This window comes from Mobula birostris, chromosome 12, assembly GCF_030028105.1.
Source record: "Mobula birostris isolate sMobBir1 chromosome 12, sMobBir1.hap1, whole genome shotgun sequence".
Taxonomy (NCBI): domain Eukaryota; kingdom Metazoa; phylum Chordata; class Chondrichthyes; order Myliobatiformes; family Myliobatidae; genus Mobula; species Mobula birostris.
In genome coordinates, this window is record NC_092381.1 from 71212984 (window position 1) to 71231190 (window position 18207).

General features: G+C 38.4%; 1 protein-coding gene across 1 annotated transcript in view; it reads left to right on the top strand.

Annotated features, from left to right (window-relative positions):
* Positions 1-1081: 1081 nt before the first annotated feature.
* The window catches only part of ndc1 (NDC1 transmembrane nucleoporin), a 31410-nt gene continuing 14284 nt past the window's right edge, over positions 1082-18207 (top strand). The window contains exons 1-13 of the mRNA XM_072274056.1: positions 1082-1221; positions 3068-3188; positions 3278-3379; positions 4202-4376; positions 4494-4629; positions 5771-5879; positions 6726-6777; positions 7612-7744; positions 10343-10435; positions 10537-10618; positions 11483-11641; positions 12461-12739; positions 16931-17046. Coding sequence (XP_072130157.1) covers positions 1159-1221; positions 3068-3188; positions 3278-3379; positions 4202-4376; positions 4494-4629; positions 5771-5879; positions 6726-6777; positions 7612-7744; positions 10343-10435; positions 10537-10618; positions 11483-11641; positions 12461-12739; positions 16931-17046 — 1620 coding nt within the window. The 5' untranslated portion in view covers positions 1082-1158. The remainder of the gene's footprint in view (positions 1222-3067; positions 3189-3277; positions 3380-4201; positions 4377-4493; positions 4630-5770; positions 5880-6725; positions 6778-7611; positions 7745-10342; positions 10436-10536; positions 10619-11482; positions 11642-12460; positions 12740-16930; positions 17047-18207) is intronic.

The following is an 18207-nucleotide window of genomic DNA, read 5'->3' on the forward strand; positions in this document are numbered from 1 at the left end:
CAACTTTGGTGTCATTTGCAAACTCCTATCTTTACATTCAAATCATTGAAATGTATCATCAACGATTAGGTCCCAACACAGGTCTCAGGCTTCCAATCAGAAAAACATCACACTCTGCTGCCTATCACTAAGCCCATTTTGGATCTAATTAGGGGGCTCACCTTGGATCCTGTGTGCCACAGCATCCTTGACCATTGTTGAGTTCTCCACGTCAACATCCAAGGAGTCACCAAATACTCGAAACATGATCAGTTACAGGGGAAAGGCTGGGCATCTTACACCAGCAAACCACTTCATGAGAAGGTCTGCAGTGCATTAAGAAGGCAGCTCTTCATCACCTTCTGAAGGACAACTGGGGATGCCAGTAAACTGCTTTTCCAATGGCACCAACATTTGGTGATTTAATAAGGAAAATGTATACACTTACAAGTTTATAGATCTAACAAATCCAGATAATTATCTTGTGACACAGACTGAAATTTGTCACTCAACTAATTTTACACTTTGGATTTAAAGAAAAGGGTCAGGGTACAATTCTGACCCGTGTGGAGTGTGTGCTCTCCCCACAAACAGCTGGGTTTCTTTGCAAATCAGGTTTCGTCACGGTTTCCTGCTCCATCCCAAAGCTCAGCGGGTGGGTAGATCAACTACCCCTGGTGGGGCAGCTGATTTAGATTCTGCGGTGTTCATGGGAATGTGGGAACAATAAAAATGGGATCAGTGTAAATCAGTACTCCATGGTTGGTGTGGATTAGGTAGACTTGTCCCAGACACTCAGTCACGGTTTCAAAACAGCTTCTTCCACTCTGCCGACAGATTTCCGAATGGTCTATGAAATCATGAATAGTACCTTGCCATTCGTCTTTTGCACTCTTTACTTAGTTTGTAATTTATATAATTTTCAGTCGTAAAAAAACAAATTGCAGGACATTCGTGAATGATTAAAAAATCTGATTTCCAAGTCTGAGTACTGCACACATACAGGTTCCCCCGCGGGGAAATGAGAGCAATGCCAGTATTAAATATGGCGTTGTGTGGATCAAAAGATCACGGTGAGTTGCGTCACTGTGACGTTCTTTAGGAAGGCGCAGTAGCGGTGTTCGGCGGCCTGGCGCCGGTCTTTGAATTGAAAGTGCGGGAGCGGTACCGTATCCAGGGATGCGGAGTGCGGACAGCGATGGGGAGGTACAGCGGCCGCCGGACTTCTGGTTCATCCGCAAGGTGAGAGATGGCTACGCGTGCGTAAGGTGCTCGCTTTTGCCTTAGTTTTCCCTCGGCCACGAGGTTGTGCTTCAGCCTCCGTTACTGAAGCTGGAAAGGCCAAGGCTTGGCCGGCCTTCATCTGCTAATTCTCTCGCAAAGGTAGAAAGGCTGATGGTTTCTGTAAATCTGACTGTGGGAAGTCATCAGGGTAATATTTTTGTGTAGAATTTTGTCTCTCTTTTGACAGGCGCTGACTGACCTGCTGTGTCTCCAACTCTTTGCATTGTTTCCTGTTTTTATTTCAGATTCCCAGCATCTGCAGTTTTCTCCGGTTTTTCATATAGTGTGTGGGTGTTACACCCGTCGTGGACCAGTAGCTTGCTGTCACTAATGATTTCCTGAAGAGGTGTTAGAGCAGTCTTGGAGGCTTGCTTGTCCTGGAGGAACCAAATCTCAACTTGTAGTTGCTATTAGGGGCTGGAGTTGGGATTGGGAAGAGGAGTTTAGGATTTATTGCCTTGAAAACTGGATCAGATTATTGTAAAACCACTATCATGCTATCTCGATGATGCGAGAAGATCCTTTGTTTCAGTAACACAAGTACTCCTCAGTGCAGGGAAGAAAGTATATCGATGGGCTTGTCAGATGAGCAGAAAATTGGCAAATTAGACTCAAAGCAGGAAAATGTGCGACACCAAACTAGGCAAGAAAGCCCAAAATTGAAGGTGAGATGGAAGAAATGTGTACAGTCAGCCCTCCGTATCCGCGGATTCAACCAGCCGCGGATCGAAAATACTGTACAAGTATCCCCCGCTATCTGAAAGTAGAGAATTCCTATGAAACCTTTCGTAAGCTGAACCCAAAAAATAACCTACCAAATCATACCAAATAACACATAAAACCTAAAATAACACTAACATATAGTAAAAGCGGGAATGATATGCTACTAGCGGAACCAATAGTAACATCGGCAGCTTTCAAGATTCTTTCTCTCTGCGTGTAAATAGTACAAATGGTGGACACAGGCAAGTTCAACGCACGCACAATGTCTTTATTTCGTTCACCACGATCGAAACGCTTAATTACCTCCAGTTTTACGCTAAGCGTAACACCTTTGCAAGCTCTCTTAGGCTTTTCTGATACCTTAGGACACATCTTGCTAACGGATGCACAAAATAAATTGAGATAAAGCACTCTGTGCTCGGGGTGCACGCTGTCTCTATAGCGGCTCACTGCAAAACAAATGCAGAACACTATTTTGGCTTTTCGTAACACCCTTATGAGCTCTCTTAGGCTTTTATTTAAGGGATTTGAGCATCCGTGAATTTTGGTAACCGCAGGGGTTCCCAGAACCAATCCCCTGCGGATACGGAGGGCCAACTGTATTTAGAAAGAGCCTTGAAACTGCATATCCAGAGTTCCCTACTGAGTAGCTCGGTACATTAGTTAAATCATGTGAGATGTTCCTTCATTGGCTGCAGAAGAACAAAGCCCACAGCTGCAAAAAGATGTACAGTTCTGGTCAGCAACTGACAGTAAAGATTCAAAAGACAAAATTCTCAAGAATTCTACCAGTTAAGAGTGTGTGATAAACTTCGGCTTGATACCAAATGAATTACCTCTCATGTTCTTAGTGAGGTGAAAATGCTGCAGTTTCTCAGATTGGGGAAGGGTGAATAGAAATTTCACCAAAATGTGGGAAAACAGATACCTAAATAGAGTTGATTGAAATAATAGTGAAAGTCAGCTGGGGTAGAACTGGAATATGAACTCATAAACCTGTCAAATGTCTTTCTAATTGTTTTTGAGAATTTGCCCCAGCCCTGTGAAAGCGCTGATTTCAGTTTTGTGATTTCCCTTGCAGGTGTTCAGCTGGCGAGCAGCAGCTGCCATTGCGTGGTCTGTACTGTTGTTGCCTGTCTCCACAACTGTGTTTGTAATGTTTAGTCGACCAAATGTGTTCCACCCTGTTCAGTGGATTACAGGTAATCACAATGTTAGTGGATTGGGGCAGGAATTCCATCTCTAAATGCAGTCTAGCTGATGAAATCTTGTGTCCTATCTCTCTTTCTAGAGACATTGAACCACCTGAATAGTTCTTATATAATGTTTTCTTTCCTGGTGCTGTGTGGAGCTGTGGTGATTATTGGAATCTTCAATATGGAATATTATACAGGTATTTGAATTTTATTCTTTTTGGCTACTGATCTTTCAAGCTGGTGTTCTAATTCAATCTCCTGTTGTTTGATTTTTAGATAACTTTTTGATGCTCGAGTTTCACCCTTGAGCTTTCACTTCATGAATTATGATTCAAGTAAATCACAATTCATTATTTATGATTTAAGTATTATTGGCATTTTTCAAAGTAATTTAATAGGAATTTTGTTCAATTATCAATTAAAACAAGAGGAAGTGACTTGTATTTATTGTACTTTTTTATATGACAGTGTATTGTTTCATATAAGCTACATGATTGAAATTTGTATTCGTTTTGACAGTGTCACATGGCCTCTATACTTGGTAGCAGTGAGAAAGGGGCATGATCCAGATGGTGGGGGTGCTTAATGATAGTCTCTACCTACTTGAGGTTTTGCCTCCAATAGGTGCTATCAATGATGGGGAGGGCTGTGCTTGTGATAGCTCAGGCTGTAACAACTACTCTTCCAGCCGCTTGCATTATAATTGTCGTACCAGGCCATGATGCAACCAGTCAGGATACTTTCTACAGTTTGAGTATTTGGTGACATGCCAAATTTTCTCAAGTTTCTGATAAAGTAGAGGTGCTGGAGTGCCTCCTTTGTGATTACATATGTGTGCTGGATCCAAGGTATGATATCTGAGACATTAGCATCCATGAATTTAAAATGCCTTAAGTTGGTAAAGGGACGTTTTCAAATGATTTGCCTCCTTATCTACTTTTCCAAACAAATAAGCCCTAGCAGGGTTTCAAACCTGTTGAACTTATTTTTTCAAAGAAAATTCTGTCCTTCATTTCCAGTGGGGCCTTCTATTCCATGTAGTCGGATAGCACTCATAGGGAATGTGTTCCATCCTCATCGGTTCATTCATTCGGTGGTCCACGCAGTGATCGGGATGCTGATGGCCTGGTGTGCAGCTGTCATAGCTGGGGGGCGTTACCAGATGATCAGTGTACCTTGTTCGTCTCAAGACAGGTAAGCATGGCATTAATGGAAATGAGGGAGTTTATAAAATATCCTTGTTTGTAGCTTCTGTGAGCCTTGTCTTTTTTCTTGTATTTTTACCTTTTAACTTTGATCTTCTCATTGCAGTTCTGCATCCAGTGGCAGCATGTGCCTGAATGAGTTTCACGTTTTCTTATTGATGGAAGGAGCATTTATAGGATACAGTTACAGTCTGCTTTATTTTATTAACAACTTAAATTATTTATCTTTCCCAACTTTGCAGGTAATGTTACTGTTAAGTTCTACTTCAAATATTCTAAAAGCAGATCAATTTCTATTGTACGAAATATTTGTTTTAAAGCAGCACGTTGAAGTCATTCATCCAGACTTCAAAGCCCCGTTCTAAAGCAAGCTTGCTGCCATCTGCCCATTGCCTCTTTAGGCATCTATTTTTGGTTCTGCTCTATTCCCTCTGGTGTCCTCTCTGGCCTCAGCCCTTGTGTCCATGTAGTAATATTTTTAAATTGTAACTTTTTTGTTTGGCATCTTGGTCAGGTGATGTAACAATCTACTAGTTCCTGCACCTCTGTTCCTCACCTCCTTCCTAGTGGCAGTTACTGTGTAGCCTAGTTGCAAGTGGTGCTTAACCCTGGCATGAATAATGGATATGTGTTTCTCGCTTGGCGTTGTGAAGCATTGTGATAAGTGTTGTAACGCTACATTTAACGTGTAGAGGGAAAGTGAGGTCATCCTTTTGCAGTTTATGGACATTGTTTCAATATAAAATTTTGCAAAAGTTACTGGACTTTCGATTTGTGGTCCCTTTAACAGGAGATGAATAAAATAGAAATTAGACAGCCACAAACTGCATCTTCTAGGTATTTACAGGTATAATATTTAAATATCAATTCAGGTGTGTAATCTGCAGTTAAAGCTAATCTGGACCCTCTGAGTACCTATAGCTTAATCTGCTTTTCATTGTGGAAATAAAAAGATGTGGTGGGGCTTTGATTTGTGCTGTTAAATGATTCTTTTTATTTTGCTGGGTTAGCCGGAGCAAAAACTAGTTGGAACATTAAAGACTGAAAACGGTATAGGGCACAGTGTTGATAATTCCCTCACTGCCGTTGTCTTTAGAGTATGCAGTGTGCAGACTGCCTTTGAATGGGTTACACTGGGAGATAATTTATTGGTATTGGTTTATCATTGGAATTGCCAGGTGTACCAGTATACAGTGGGAAATCTTGCCTTGCATACTGTTCATAAAGATCAATTATTACACTGTGCATCAAAGTAGAAAAAGGTGAAATAATAGCAATGCAGTGTAAAAGCTACAAAAAATGCAGTGCAGATAAACGTTAAAGTGCAATATAATGAGCTAGATTTAAGGAAAGGGAAAAAGTAATCTATCTTTTTTTTTGTAGCAATTCAAGTATCTGCGTTTTAAAGCAAACCTGCCACTGGTCATTAAATACAGTGCTGTGCAGTCATTGTATTTCCTGAGAAACTACTGCATCCTTTACTACTTTCTAGGTAACTTTTTTTAAAAAAATTGTGTCATTCCAGGTTCATGTGATTGTATCACTCTCATGCAATGATTGCCTCTGCTTGTCCTCCACTGAATATATCCATTGAGTAATGACTTCGGAATGTTCATTGGGTGACCAGAAGCAAAAAATGATGCAAGCAATAGCAGTGTAAAATGAAAGAATACTAATACTACTTTTCAATGAATAAAAACTTATTAATTATTTTGATTACTAAATTAGAATGCAAACATAAAATGTTTTTATGAAGAAGTTTAGTTATGGTAGATGCTTGACATCACATGCTGTCCATCCATAATAAGGATGGGGAGAAGAGAGGTGAATACAATATGGGGAAATAATCTGAATAAACTTATGTTTAAAGGCGAAAGAGTTACTAACTGTAAGAGGTAACGTTTTGCATGAATTTACTAGAAGTCTGGTTAATATTTCATAATCTTGGTATAGACTTCTGCAGTTGCCTTTGCAAATTACTGCTCTTCTAGCCCATCTTGCAACTTAGCAGTAATTTGGTGTGCAATAACATTAGCATTTATGTTCTGATCATCATTTCATTTCTATTCTCATGGCTACAGCCATAAACTTTGATTTTGAAAACAAATTAAAGATCTTGGTGTGTGTTTTACTTTCATGTATCTGTAGCCTCTGTTTATTGCTCTTAATGTTGAAAGGTAAAGTGCAATGTGCTTATTCATAAATATCAAATTTCAGTACTGCTTTTTTTATTGGTGATATTGCCTTGTAGCCAAAATCTGCTCAATTAATTTTGGGCCAATTAATCTTGAAGGTCCTTAATTTGATTTTTCTGTTGTATTTTTATTTTAATCCCTAGGTTATGTGCCAAGAGCTTGGATAAGTGCCTCAACGACCCTTCAAAAGGACAGGTTCGTGGGCTGAATACTAAGTATTCAGTCAATGATGTTTAATATGGTACCTACTAATTATTTTGAGGTTTTTTATTTTTTTCTTTTTCTCTACCAAAACCACTGATTTTTTTTTTTTTAAATGTATATTGTTCCAAACCTCTGGCCAAGGGCATTGAAGCCAAAAGGGTTAGGAGCTGGTCGAACTCAGTAAGACAAGGCCTCCTGGGTTTAAATCTATTATGTTTGTTTTGTCCTCTGGCAACCCACTAGTGTATTTTATCTACTGAGGTAGACTGGAGATACTGAATATCATCTATCAAGAAATTGGGGACTTGTAGACCAGGAATAGTTTTTTGTAATGAAAATGATTTTAAGCATCCTAATTCTAAATGTGGAATTTAGCCAGGTCAGGTTGAGCACAAATTAAAAATCTGACGCTGTCCAAAGCAGGAACATTTCTTTTGCCTCTTCCCCTTCCACAGATCTTCATTTAAATTGGAATCTTTTTCTATAATGTATCCATGGCATTGTACCAAATTTGCAATTCCCCAAAACCTAGCACAGGAAAGCGTGCTGGGATAAATGGTTCAAAAGATTAATGTAACTGTTATGTACCCTGAGCTTAATCACGCAAAACTGTTTTCTGCTTTACTTCAATATTCTTGTGTCTGAGCAGTGATCTTTGCCAAAGGGTGTAGTGAAGCAGTTCAGGTACATGCTTAACTTCCGTGTTTCTTTTTAGAAAGTGGTATGTCTGTCAGATGACCACAGTGAGAACCAATATTTCCAGAAGTAGTGCTAATTTGTGAATGAGCACTTGGAAAATAAAACTATCTGTAACTTTTTCTGAAGCATACAGCATTCCCTGGACACCCTGACTGGACTGTTTGACTTGCCACTGCTCTACACGACCTGGCTAAGTGGTACATTTCTCTTGGTTACCTGGTACATTACATGGGTGCTCTTTAAAATCTTCGTCACAGAGGTGAGTATGGAATACATATAAGGTACCTGTTTAGATAAGATCTCCTGAATTACAGTTATTCTAAATATAAAAATATTGTAATTGCCAACGTATTATCACCAAGCAACCTTTGGGTAAACAATGTTGACGAGGTGAGAAGATAGGATGTGAGCATAAACCACCATGAAATATTTACATGTGAGAGTGGGGGGGGGGTTCAAATCTGGTCCATGTAAAAGGGAAAAATGTTGTTTTATCAGTATATTACATTCGAGTAAAACCAAACTGTCACAGAAATATCATGAGAAAGATCATGAAATGGAAGCACAGAAATGACTAAGGTCTTAAATCATTGTTCTCAAGTGCAGTTAAGGTACCAAAAATAGCGGGAACTTCAGAATATAATGAGAAAAAAGGATTTATAGCAATTAATGTCAGTGTTTTAAAAAAAGAAAGTAGACATCGAAGAGCTGACAAATCCTCCAGACCTGAAACAGCTTCTAGGATTCTGAAAGAGATGGCTGTTGAGATAGTGAACAGAAGATGTTTTTTTTCTAAAATTCTCAACATTCTATCAGTCCCTGCAGATGGAAGGGTAGCAATTAGAAGAATGATATTCAAGAACAAGAGAGGCAGAAAAAGGTTAATTCTATGCCAATTGGTCAATAATGACATCGTCAAAAAAGCCAACCAAATACATGAAGAGCAACTGTGTTGATATTTTTTAGAAGCCTCTTAACACAGTGCTACACAAACAAAAGGAACAGGTTTGCGGTTCAGATTTTAGCAAGGATAAGATCAACTAAATAGCTGACGACAGTAGGAATGAACCAGTCTTTCTCAGATTGACCGTAGCAACAACCTCTGGGCCCTACATTCTTGCGTCTGAGCAGTGATCTTTAGTGAAGGATATAGCGAAACAGTTTCCTCTGTACTAACAGCAACTTTGGATATGTTATATTATGATCTTTTATTCGTATCATTACCATTACAATCTATATAGTATAACATATCTAAAGTTGCTGCTGCTGCAGTGGAAAAGAGATGTGGAGAGAATGCGAAGAGTCTGCAGAAGGATTTAAGTCCAGAAGGGTGGAATAGGCAGATAGCAGTTTGGCAGGTGGAGAATAATATGGTAAAAGGTGAGGTTACTCACATCAGTATAAGTAATAGAAAAGCATTTTTTTTTAATGGCAAGAGACAAAAGTGAATTGAGTAAGATGTGAGGTGATGGTTCATGAAGCACGGTATTATGCAGCTGCAACACAGGATACAAATGACACTTTGGGATTTGTGGTAAGAGGATTGAGGCACAACAAGAAAGATGTCTTCCTGCATTTGGAACAAGGCTTTGGTGAGGCCGCCTGATGTACAGTATGGGGAGGGTTTTGGTCCCTGTGCTGAATTAAGAATGTACTTGGATGTAGTGCAGCATGGATTCATCTGATAGCTACCAGAATGAACTTGGATTTACTGGAAATGAAAAGAATAAGAACTGACCATATTGGAAACAAGATAAATTACTCAGTTATTGACAGGTTGATAACTACATATAGCTGCGAGGTCTAAGTCAGAGTCTTGGGGTTAGGAGATTGCCTAGTAAGGCAGAATTGATAAATTATTTCTTTATTCATACAGTTGTAGATATTAAGAAGACTGTGGGTGCTCATTGGTCTGGAATGTTTAATGCACATTTTTGAACAGTGATTGGGAAGTGAACATGAGATACAGGATCTGATTTAACCTATGAAATGAAAAGACTTGGCTCCAGTGGCCTTATGACATGTTCAAAGTAAAATTTATTATCAGAGTACATACGCATCACCACATACAACCCTGGGATTCTTTTTCCTGCAGGCATACAGTACTTAGCAAATCTATAGAACAGTAACTAAACAGGATCAATAAACAAATTGCAAATGCAAATATAAATAAGGCGCATGAAATAGCCAGATGAGAGGTCCATAAACTGAGACCATTGGTTGTTCAAGAGCCTGGTGGTTAAGGGGTAGTAACTCTTTCTGGAACCTGGTGATGTGAGTTCTGAGCCATTTGTACCTTCTACCTGATAGCAGCGAGAAAAGAACACAACCTGAGCAGTGTGGATTTTTGATGATGGATTTCATGTAGATGAGGACGATGGCTGGAAGGGTTGTACCTATGATGTACTGGGCCAAATCCACTACCTTTTGTAGGATTTTCCACTGAAAGGCATTGGCTATTTGCTAGTAATTGTGATTTCCAAACTTGATTGTGGATGAGCAAATCATGTTTGAATCTTGAGTTTTCTATTACTAGCTTTGAAATGTAGAAGTAATATTTTTATCAATGTGACAACATAAATAGATTAGCTAATTTAAATGCTGCCCACATTATAGAGTGTCACTGCTTTAGCTGCTGATGTTCTTCCTGTCCATCTGTATCTGTCAAGAGTCATGTGTCCCTGTATTAGAATATCAGAAAGTTCCTGTTTCGGTCCTATCTTTGAATATGGACAAATTTAGATTATTGACAATTTTTGAAAAGTTCAGAATTCATTTATAGTAGGTCAGTATTGTGCTTGCTTGTGGTTTGAAGGTTCCATCATGTGTTGTGTTTTTCTCTGTTCCATTGATTCAGGTATTCCAATTTTCTGTGCAGTCCACTTTTGGAGAGGATGCCAATCAGTGTCTTCCTAAAGTTCTAACTGCCAATGTTTCCCCTTGTGTAAAGGTAAAACAGTCACTAATATAGTACACAGTCCCAATAATTGCAGTTGATTGTTTAGACAGTGCCAGCAAGCTGCTAACTACATGTGTGCATCTGTTTTGCAGTCGCTTGCATTGCAAGATTTGGCCTTGCTTTCTCAATACTCACCCTGTCGAAGACAAGAAGTATTCAGCCTTAGCCAACCAGGTATGGCCAAGTTCCTCATTAAGAAATCTCTTGGATATTAGATAGATGCAAGATTGTACTGATTTGATATTCTGCATGGATTGATGTTGATTTTTAGGAATTGGGTGGGAAGATGCAGCCATTTGTAATAATCCTGATCCTTGTGCATTATTTACTAGGAGTGGATTTATTACTGTTAGTTTCTGTACAGTGATGTGGTTGCAGGATCATTCAATTGATTTTTGGGGTACCAACAAATATATTAATTTTGGTGGTAATAGAGCTCACTTTTTAGTGAGCACAAGCTGATTCCGGTGGTGGGTTGGGGAGGGGGGTCTCTTGTGGAAGTTAGTATTTTGGTTACTATGACTATCATCCTGGAAATGTGCAACAAATCACGATTTCAAGAAAATTGTTTATCTTAGTGTCTGTGTCATTCATTTCAATCTCATTCTTTCACTCTTTCTTTTCTCCATCACAACTCACTTTTCCTAAACTTCTCTCTCAACCATCCCTATCAGATCCTTTGCACAGATTTCCCAATGAGCTTAATTCCTAACAGCATCCTGTCTCATCCACTTAAATCTGTAAACTGCCTGTTGTTCGAAAAGTTACTTGCTGAGAAAGTCAGAATATGATTTCAGTTCAGGTGCTTCATCTGGAGTGTATGAACTGAATCATGAGGACATTCTTGATGAGATTTTAATGCATGTCTCTGTTTCAGGTTCCACTCAATACTATATGTGATTTTTTTTCTGTTTTTTTTTGTTTTATTTCACTCGGTGTTATAGGTTGTGCTTTTGAGAAAGTGCTATGTAAATTAAATATTAGCTTAAATTTTAACCTAATGACTGTAGTTGATCATTTTTGTGTTCTTAATTTAAGGTGGCCATCCTCATAATTGGATAGCCATATCAGGTGAATGTTTAGCCTTGCTAAATGACCTAACACACAAGCTGATTGAGTATCAGGAAGCTATAGCTGCCAATGGTCGAGTCAAACCATATCCCATTCCTGGAGAAGGTCACCAGTCAAGTACATCAGGTCAGATCTCAAGTTTAATTTGTTTAAATGATGCTATGTAATTTTTCTTTGTACATTGTGCGTCAGGTTACTAATGGACAGCATTTATTTGATGTGAAGCACAGGACATTTTCGATATAAGACCAAAGGACATAAAATTGATCAAAACTTCAATCTGATGTTCCTTTTTGTTTCTCCATTTCATAGTTATAATAATTTGTTGGCAATGGAATACCTGAAATCTATCACTTGCTTCCAAAAAACAGTCCAGAATTGCTACAACATGTTTTGGATTTTTTTAAGCAATAACAAATTGATTTAGATTTTTATTTGAATAAACAGCTGTGGAAAATCTGAAATAAAAACTGAAGATGTTTTAAGTGCACAGCAGGCCAAGCACAAGGTAGCCAATTGAAATTGATGGCCTTTCATCAATCTTGAAAGAAGTTAGAGCAAGTAAGATGCAGAGAAGAGTGGAAGTGAAGGATCAGGAACTGAGATGAATGGAGCAGAAACTTCTGATATAAAGTTCCACCCTTCACTTAGTCCTGTTCCCTCCCTTCCTGCTACCCCCATATCCGCCAGCCCTTGTGGCCAAATTGTCGTCATTTGTGAAGTGGATATCAGTGTTGTGCTAGAAGTAGTGGAGTGCAGAGTTTGGAGTGGAAAAGTTTATAGAGATGAGGGAACTTGAACATGTGAATTATAAATCGATGTTTTAATTAGATTTTTGATCATTCAGTAGCCATCCTATTTATGACCTAAACTTAGAACAATCTAGTTTTGTTTGACAGCCCTGTCATAGGATTGCCTTCATTGTCATCTTTCCTTCTGTTGCAGAAACGTCTTGTCTTGAAGAGCCTGCCAGCTACCAGCTTTCCCGAAAGGTGCCATTCCTTACTCCTTTTGCCCAGAGCCCCCTGGATTCACCAATGAACAAGTCCTCATCCTTGAAGAGCCTCCTTAGCCTCCCCTTTACACCAGATTTGGGCAGTCCTTTTGACTCATCTGCTGTGACCCGCTTGAATGACTTGGGTTCTCCTTACTATGGCTCAGTGCGGAGCCCTCGCTTAATGAAGAGGGGACCAAAACTTTGGTCGTCGGCATCTCGTTCCACAGGTATGTCTGTGCTATAGTTTGGTCTACAGAAAAGTGAAACAGCCTTATTAGAGGCCTTTGTTTCTGGAAAACTTAAAAGTAAAATTTTCTCTGAGATTGAACTAGTCTTGTCAGAGGCTTTACAAATTGAATATGGTACAGTGTTAATGTATGAATTGATCAAAATGTGTAAGGTTTTACTCAACAAGTTAATAATTGCTGTCTTTTTTGAGTATCCTTTTATTGCCTTTCTTCGCTGTTAACTTCTGTGATTTAACTGCACTTAAGCGGTTGTACAGAAATATGGAATTCTAGAGACAGATTCAAGATTATTGTTATTCTTCAGTACACAAGTATAAAATAGAATGAAACTATTGTTACTCCAGATCTGATGGAGCATAAAAATGAAATACAAGCATAAAGAATACAGTAAAAAGGTACAAAAGATATAAAAGTAATCATATAAAATATAATGAATTGTGATAAACACAAGAGATCCTGCAGATGGTAGAAATCTACAGCAACACATACAAAATGGTTTTGGTCTTCCATTGGACTATTTAAAGGTCCATAATTCCCAGTTGTGTGACTTCTCCTTTTGGTTTAATTGAACATGCATAGCTTTACATTAGCTGTTTCACAGGTCTAATACGTTATTTCACAAATCTGGCCATTCCCTCTCTATTTAAATTCACTTCTCATCTGAGAACTCTGGAATTGGCAACTTTCTGCTGATATCAAGCTTCCATAGCTGTACCTTGTTTACCAAATCTCTTGTGTTTAGCAAGGCATATAGTATCAGTAAATTTGGTCCAATTGAGATTAAATGGTAATATTAAACGTCCTTTATCTGTGAACAAAGTAGACGAACAAATACACAGTTCAGGAAGTGTCATCCATACAGATTCTCATGGGAGAAAGTAAAGGATTAAAGTTAAAGTCCCCTAATAGCAGCTATCTGCTGAGTATTAATTGATTACTCAGCCAATCAACTAATTGAGTTTGATCATTAATTTTGTAACGAGGGTAATACAGATGACCCCCACATTACAGCCATATGGGTAACAGTAATTCGCCCTTGCAGAATTCACAAATCAGTATCTTAAAAAATAAATTGAAACGCAGAATTAAAATTTGCTCTTACGGAAGTCATTTGGGAAGAAGGGCAAGAAGTAAATAAATAGAATTTTCAAAACTCATTTCTTGATAGTTTTGCATCACATGAACTCACGATATGGATAGTTTTCTAGGAATGCATCCTGTTAATCTTGAAATTGACAGTTCCGCAGGAATCATAATGACTGTGAAATTCAATTAAGTTGCTGGGAGATTAACAGTATCAGACATTTAAAATAAAATATTTAATTCTCAATGAATATATTGTACTTTCTGTTGAGAAGTAAAACCTTTGTGGGAAATGTGACCATTCTGGGCAAGTAAGAGGCTAAGGTTGCTTAGGTTTATATAATTTTTTCTAAAAAGCCTTGTAATATTGCTATGAAGAATAGTAAGTCTGAAGATTGGGAGACTTTTGAAAACCCAGCAATAAAAAAACTATTCCTGGAACCCTATATAAATATCCATAAACACTTTCCTACTCACTATTTCAATAATTTCTTTTTAAAACTTATTCATATTTTGCGTGATCTATCATTTACAAATCCTTGTAGTACTGGCTGATTAGCTAAAAGTTACTAAGGTTCCTCTGTAACACTATTCTATTCTGCTTTCTGTTGCTTTTCTCTTAATGTATTTTAAAGTGATCTGTGTGGGTGGCCCACAGAAAGATTTTTCTTTGCATTGTACTGCATTACTTTTGACAACAATAACCCAATTACCAATTAATTACAGGCAAACATAATGTATCAAAAGATGTTAGATTAACTAGTATAATTAGTTTGTTTCAACACTTGCCTTTCCACAACTTAAAGTGTTCAATTTTCTAAAATGAGCAATAAGTCCAAAATTAGGAGAACTCGTAAATGCCTTGTGATCTTTCAAAGTTTCAACCATTTCCTTTAAAATCCAAGATGAAAACTCGTCTGATCCTAGAGTATTGACACTTATTTTGTTCCGCTGTTTTATTCAATGCCATTATCTTGGCTATGTTAATTCTGGTATGCCCTTATTAATAAATGTGAGTTCCTCTCGTTGCCTAGGGTGCAAACTACCACCTCTAATTGCCTTGCCTCATTTATATGCTGTATTCTATCATTCTGTCACTTATTTTTATTCATAAAACCAGATTTTTTTAAAGTTTGCGAATTATATTTCTACTAGTTGCATATTAATTGAGTTTTTATATTTGTATTATAAGACGGCACATGGCCAAGTGGTTAAGGCATTGGACTAGCAACCTGAAGGTCGTGAGTTTGAGGCCCAGCCGAGGGAATGTGTTGTGACCTTGAGCAAGGCACTTAATCACACATTACTCTGCAACAACACTGGTGCCACGCTGTATGGGTCCTAATGCCCTTCCCTTGGACAACATTGGTGTCATGGAGAAGGGAGACTTGCAGCATGGGCAACTGCTGGTCTTCCATACAACCTTGCCCAGGCCTGCGCCCTGGAGGGTGAAGACTTTCCAGGTGTAGATCCATGGTCTCACAAGACTAATGGATGCCTTTAATTTTATTATAAGACAATAAGACATAGTAGTAGAATTAAGCCATTTGGCCCATAAATTCTCCTCCACTATTCCATCATGGCTGATTTATTACCCCTCTCAGTCCCATTCTCCTGTAGCCTTTGATGCCCTGACTAATCAAGACCTTATAACCTCGGCTTTAAATACACAAATTGACTTGGTCTCCGCAGCCATCCATGGCAATAAATTCCACAGACTCGCCACTCCCTGGCTAACGAAATTCTTCCTCATCTCTGTTCCAAATGGATATTCCTCTACTCTGAGGCTGTGCCCCCTGGTCCTAGACTCGCTCACTCATACACCTTTCAATATTTGATAGGTTTCAATGATATTCCTTCCCCAAATTCTAAACTTCAGCAAGTACAGACCTGGGGCTACCAAATGCTCCTCATGTGTTAATTCATTCCTGGAATAATTCCTTTGAGCCCCTCGGGACCCTCTTCAATGCCAGCATATCTTTTCTTAGATGAGGGGCCCAAAACTGCCCACAATGCTCCAAGTGAGGCCTCACCAGTGTCTTACAAAGCCTCATCATTACATACTTGCTGTTATATTCTAGTCCTCCCGAAATGAATGCTAACATTGCATTTGCCTTCTTTACCACCAACTCAACTTGCAAGTTAACCTTTAGAAAATTCTGTACAAGAGCTCCCAAGTCCTTTTTTTTTTTTTTTGAATTTTCTCCCCCTTTTCTCACTGTTACCATCAGGTAGGAGGTACAGCGGCCTGAGGGGGCACACACAGCGATTCAGGAACAGCTTCTTCCCTCTGCCATCCGGTTCCTAAATAGACATTAAATTCTTGAACACTACCTCACTTTTTTAATATACAGTATTTCTGTTTTTTGCTCATTTTTTAAATCAATTCAATATACGTATACTGTGATTTATTTGTTTATTATTGTTTTAATTTTATCTATTACTATTTTATTTCTCTTCTAGATTATGTATTGCATTCTGCTGCTGCTAAGTTAACAAATTTCACGTCACATGCTGGTGATAATAAACCTGATTCTGATTTATAAAATAAGTCAATGCCTTTATTCCTTTTATCAAAGTTATGTTATAATAAGAATCTGGGTTTTACCAGTATTGCTAATAGTTAACAGTATAACTTCAGCATTGCCTCAAGAGATGTTGAAAGATTTCTACATTCCATCAGTATTCTGGCCGTTCTCTGAGCTTGAACTATACTTGTATTTGGAGTTACGGTATCTGAACAGAGTTCAAGCCATCACATCTGCATTTTCTAGCTGGATAGCTGCCTCTTATATTCAAATTTACTTTGGCTCAGTATCTAGAACCATTAATTAACTAAACAAACTCACACATCCTGAGTAATTTTAATAGCTTTTTAATTTGACCTTGTGTTACTGGTAGGTTAAAGTTGTCTAAGTATGAAAGAGTATGTTTTCCTAGGAGTACAGTAGGTGGTTTTACCATTTGAACTGCTCTGCCATTTAAAAAGCTTGAATGGCCTGTTTGTACATCACTCAAACATATTTTTGTATGTATTTTGTTCGAATCGTTGTTGTTACTGAGAGTTAACAATGCCTATGTTTTCAGAGTCCTTGGCGAACACAAGTCAATTTGCTGGTCAAGCTGCCCAGGTTGGCAGCAGAACTCCTGAAGTAACCAAGCACAGTGCTATTTCAGATTGGATACTTCAGAGACAAGAACAGGTAAAACACATGGATTGTGCTGATTGTGCCCGGTCATTGAGTAAAGAGACTGAATTTCTCAGCCACATCAATTTATTAACTGTGTAGGTTAGTTTTTGTAGCCTGCAGGTTGTCCTGTATTAGATGCATTTCTGGAACCTTGATTATTTGACGGTGTGATCATTTTCCTTACAACATCTCATCTTGTAACTTATTATAAAAGTCATGTTTCATTAGAAGCTTGTTTCCCCTGTAGCTGAGTAATTTTGCTTGTAGCTTTGTACTAATTACAGGTTGAGTACCCCTTATCTGAAATTCCAAAATCCAAAGACCTCCGAAATCCTTATTTTCTTCGAGGTCACAAATGGAAAATTCCACAAGACACTGGGAAGGTTCCCAGGCAAGAAGTGACCTCACATATGTAATGAACTGAAGTTAATGAAAAATAGAAAAACACTGCATAAAGTGAAAAATGAAGATCCCGATCGTGTATTGTCAGCATCGGACTGAACGTGTGCCGCTTAATAGTCATACTTTATTGATCCCAGGGGATATGATATGCTGATCATGAAACAAGCAATGATCTATCACAATGAAACAAAAATTGAAGGTAATTGTGAATATTCAGCAGGCTGGTTGCAGAAATTTAAGGAAAGGCAGGGCATTAAAATTATAAAGCATCTGCTGTTCATGAAAATCTAACACCAGAACAAGTCTATAATGCTGATTGTTTTTATACCTTACATAAAACTTTAAAAGTAAAATACAAATACAGTGTACTGTAACCCTTTAATCAAAACATGGCGTCATAGATGAGACTGAAAGTCTGCCGTTGTTTGATGTTGTACAACAGCTGATTCAGGTATTCTCCTGATGCTGTTGTGCTGATTTTGCCCTGCGCATGTTATATTTATTGATGGTCTGTAATAATTTTTACTGTTCAGTTCATGTGTGTGATGTTCAAGTGTAAGACAGAGACTGCTTACCAGTAGCGCACAAATTCAGTCGGAAATGATGGCGATCCCAAGCTATCTCATTAGATATTGCAAAATCCAAAGAACTCTGAAACACTTCCAGACCCAAGCATTTCGAATGAGGAGGTACTCAGCCTGTATTGCTGTGCAGATTTCAGATGAGAAACTATTTGGAGGCAAAGAGCGGTGGAAATGCGGGAAGGGTAGC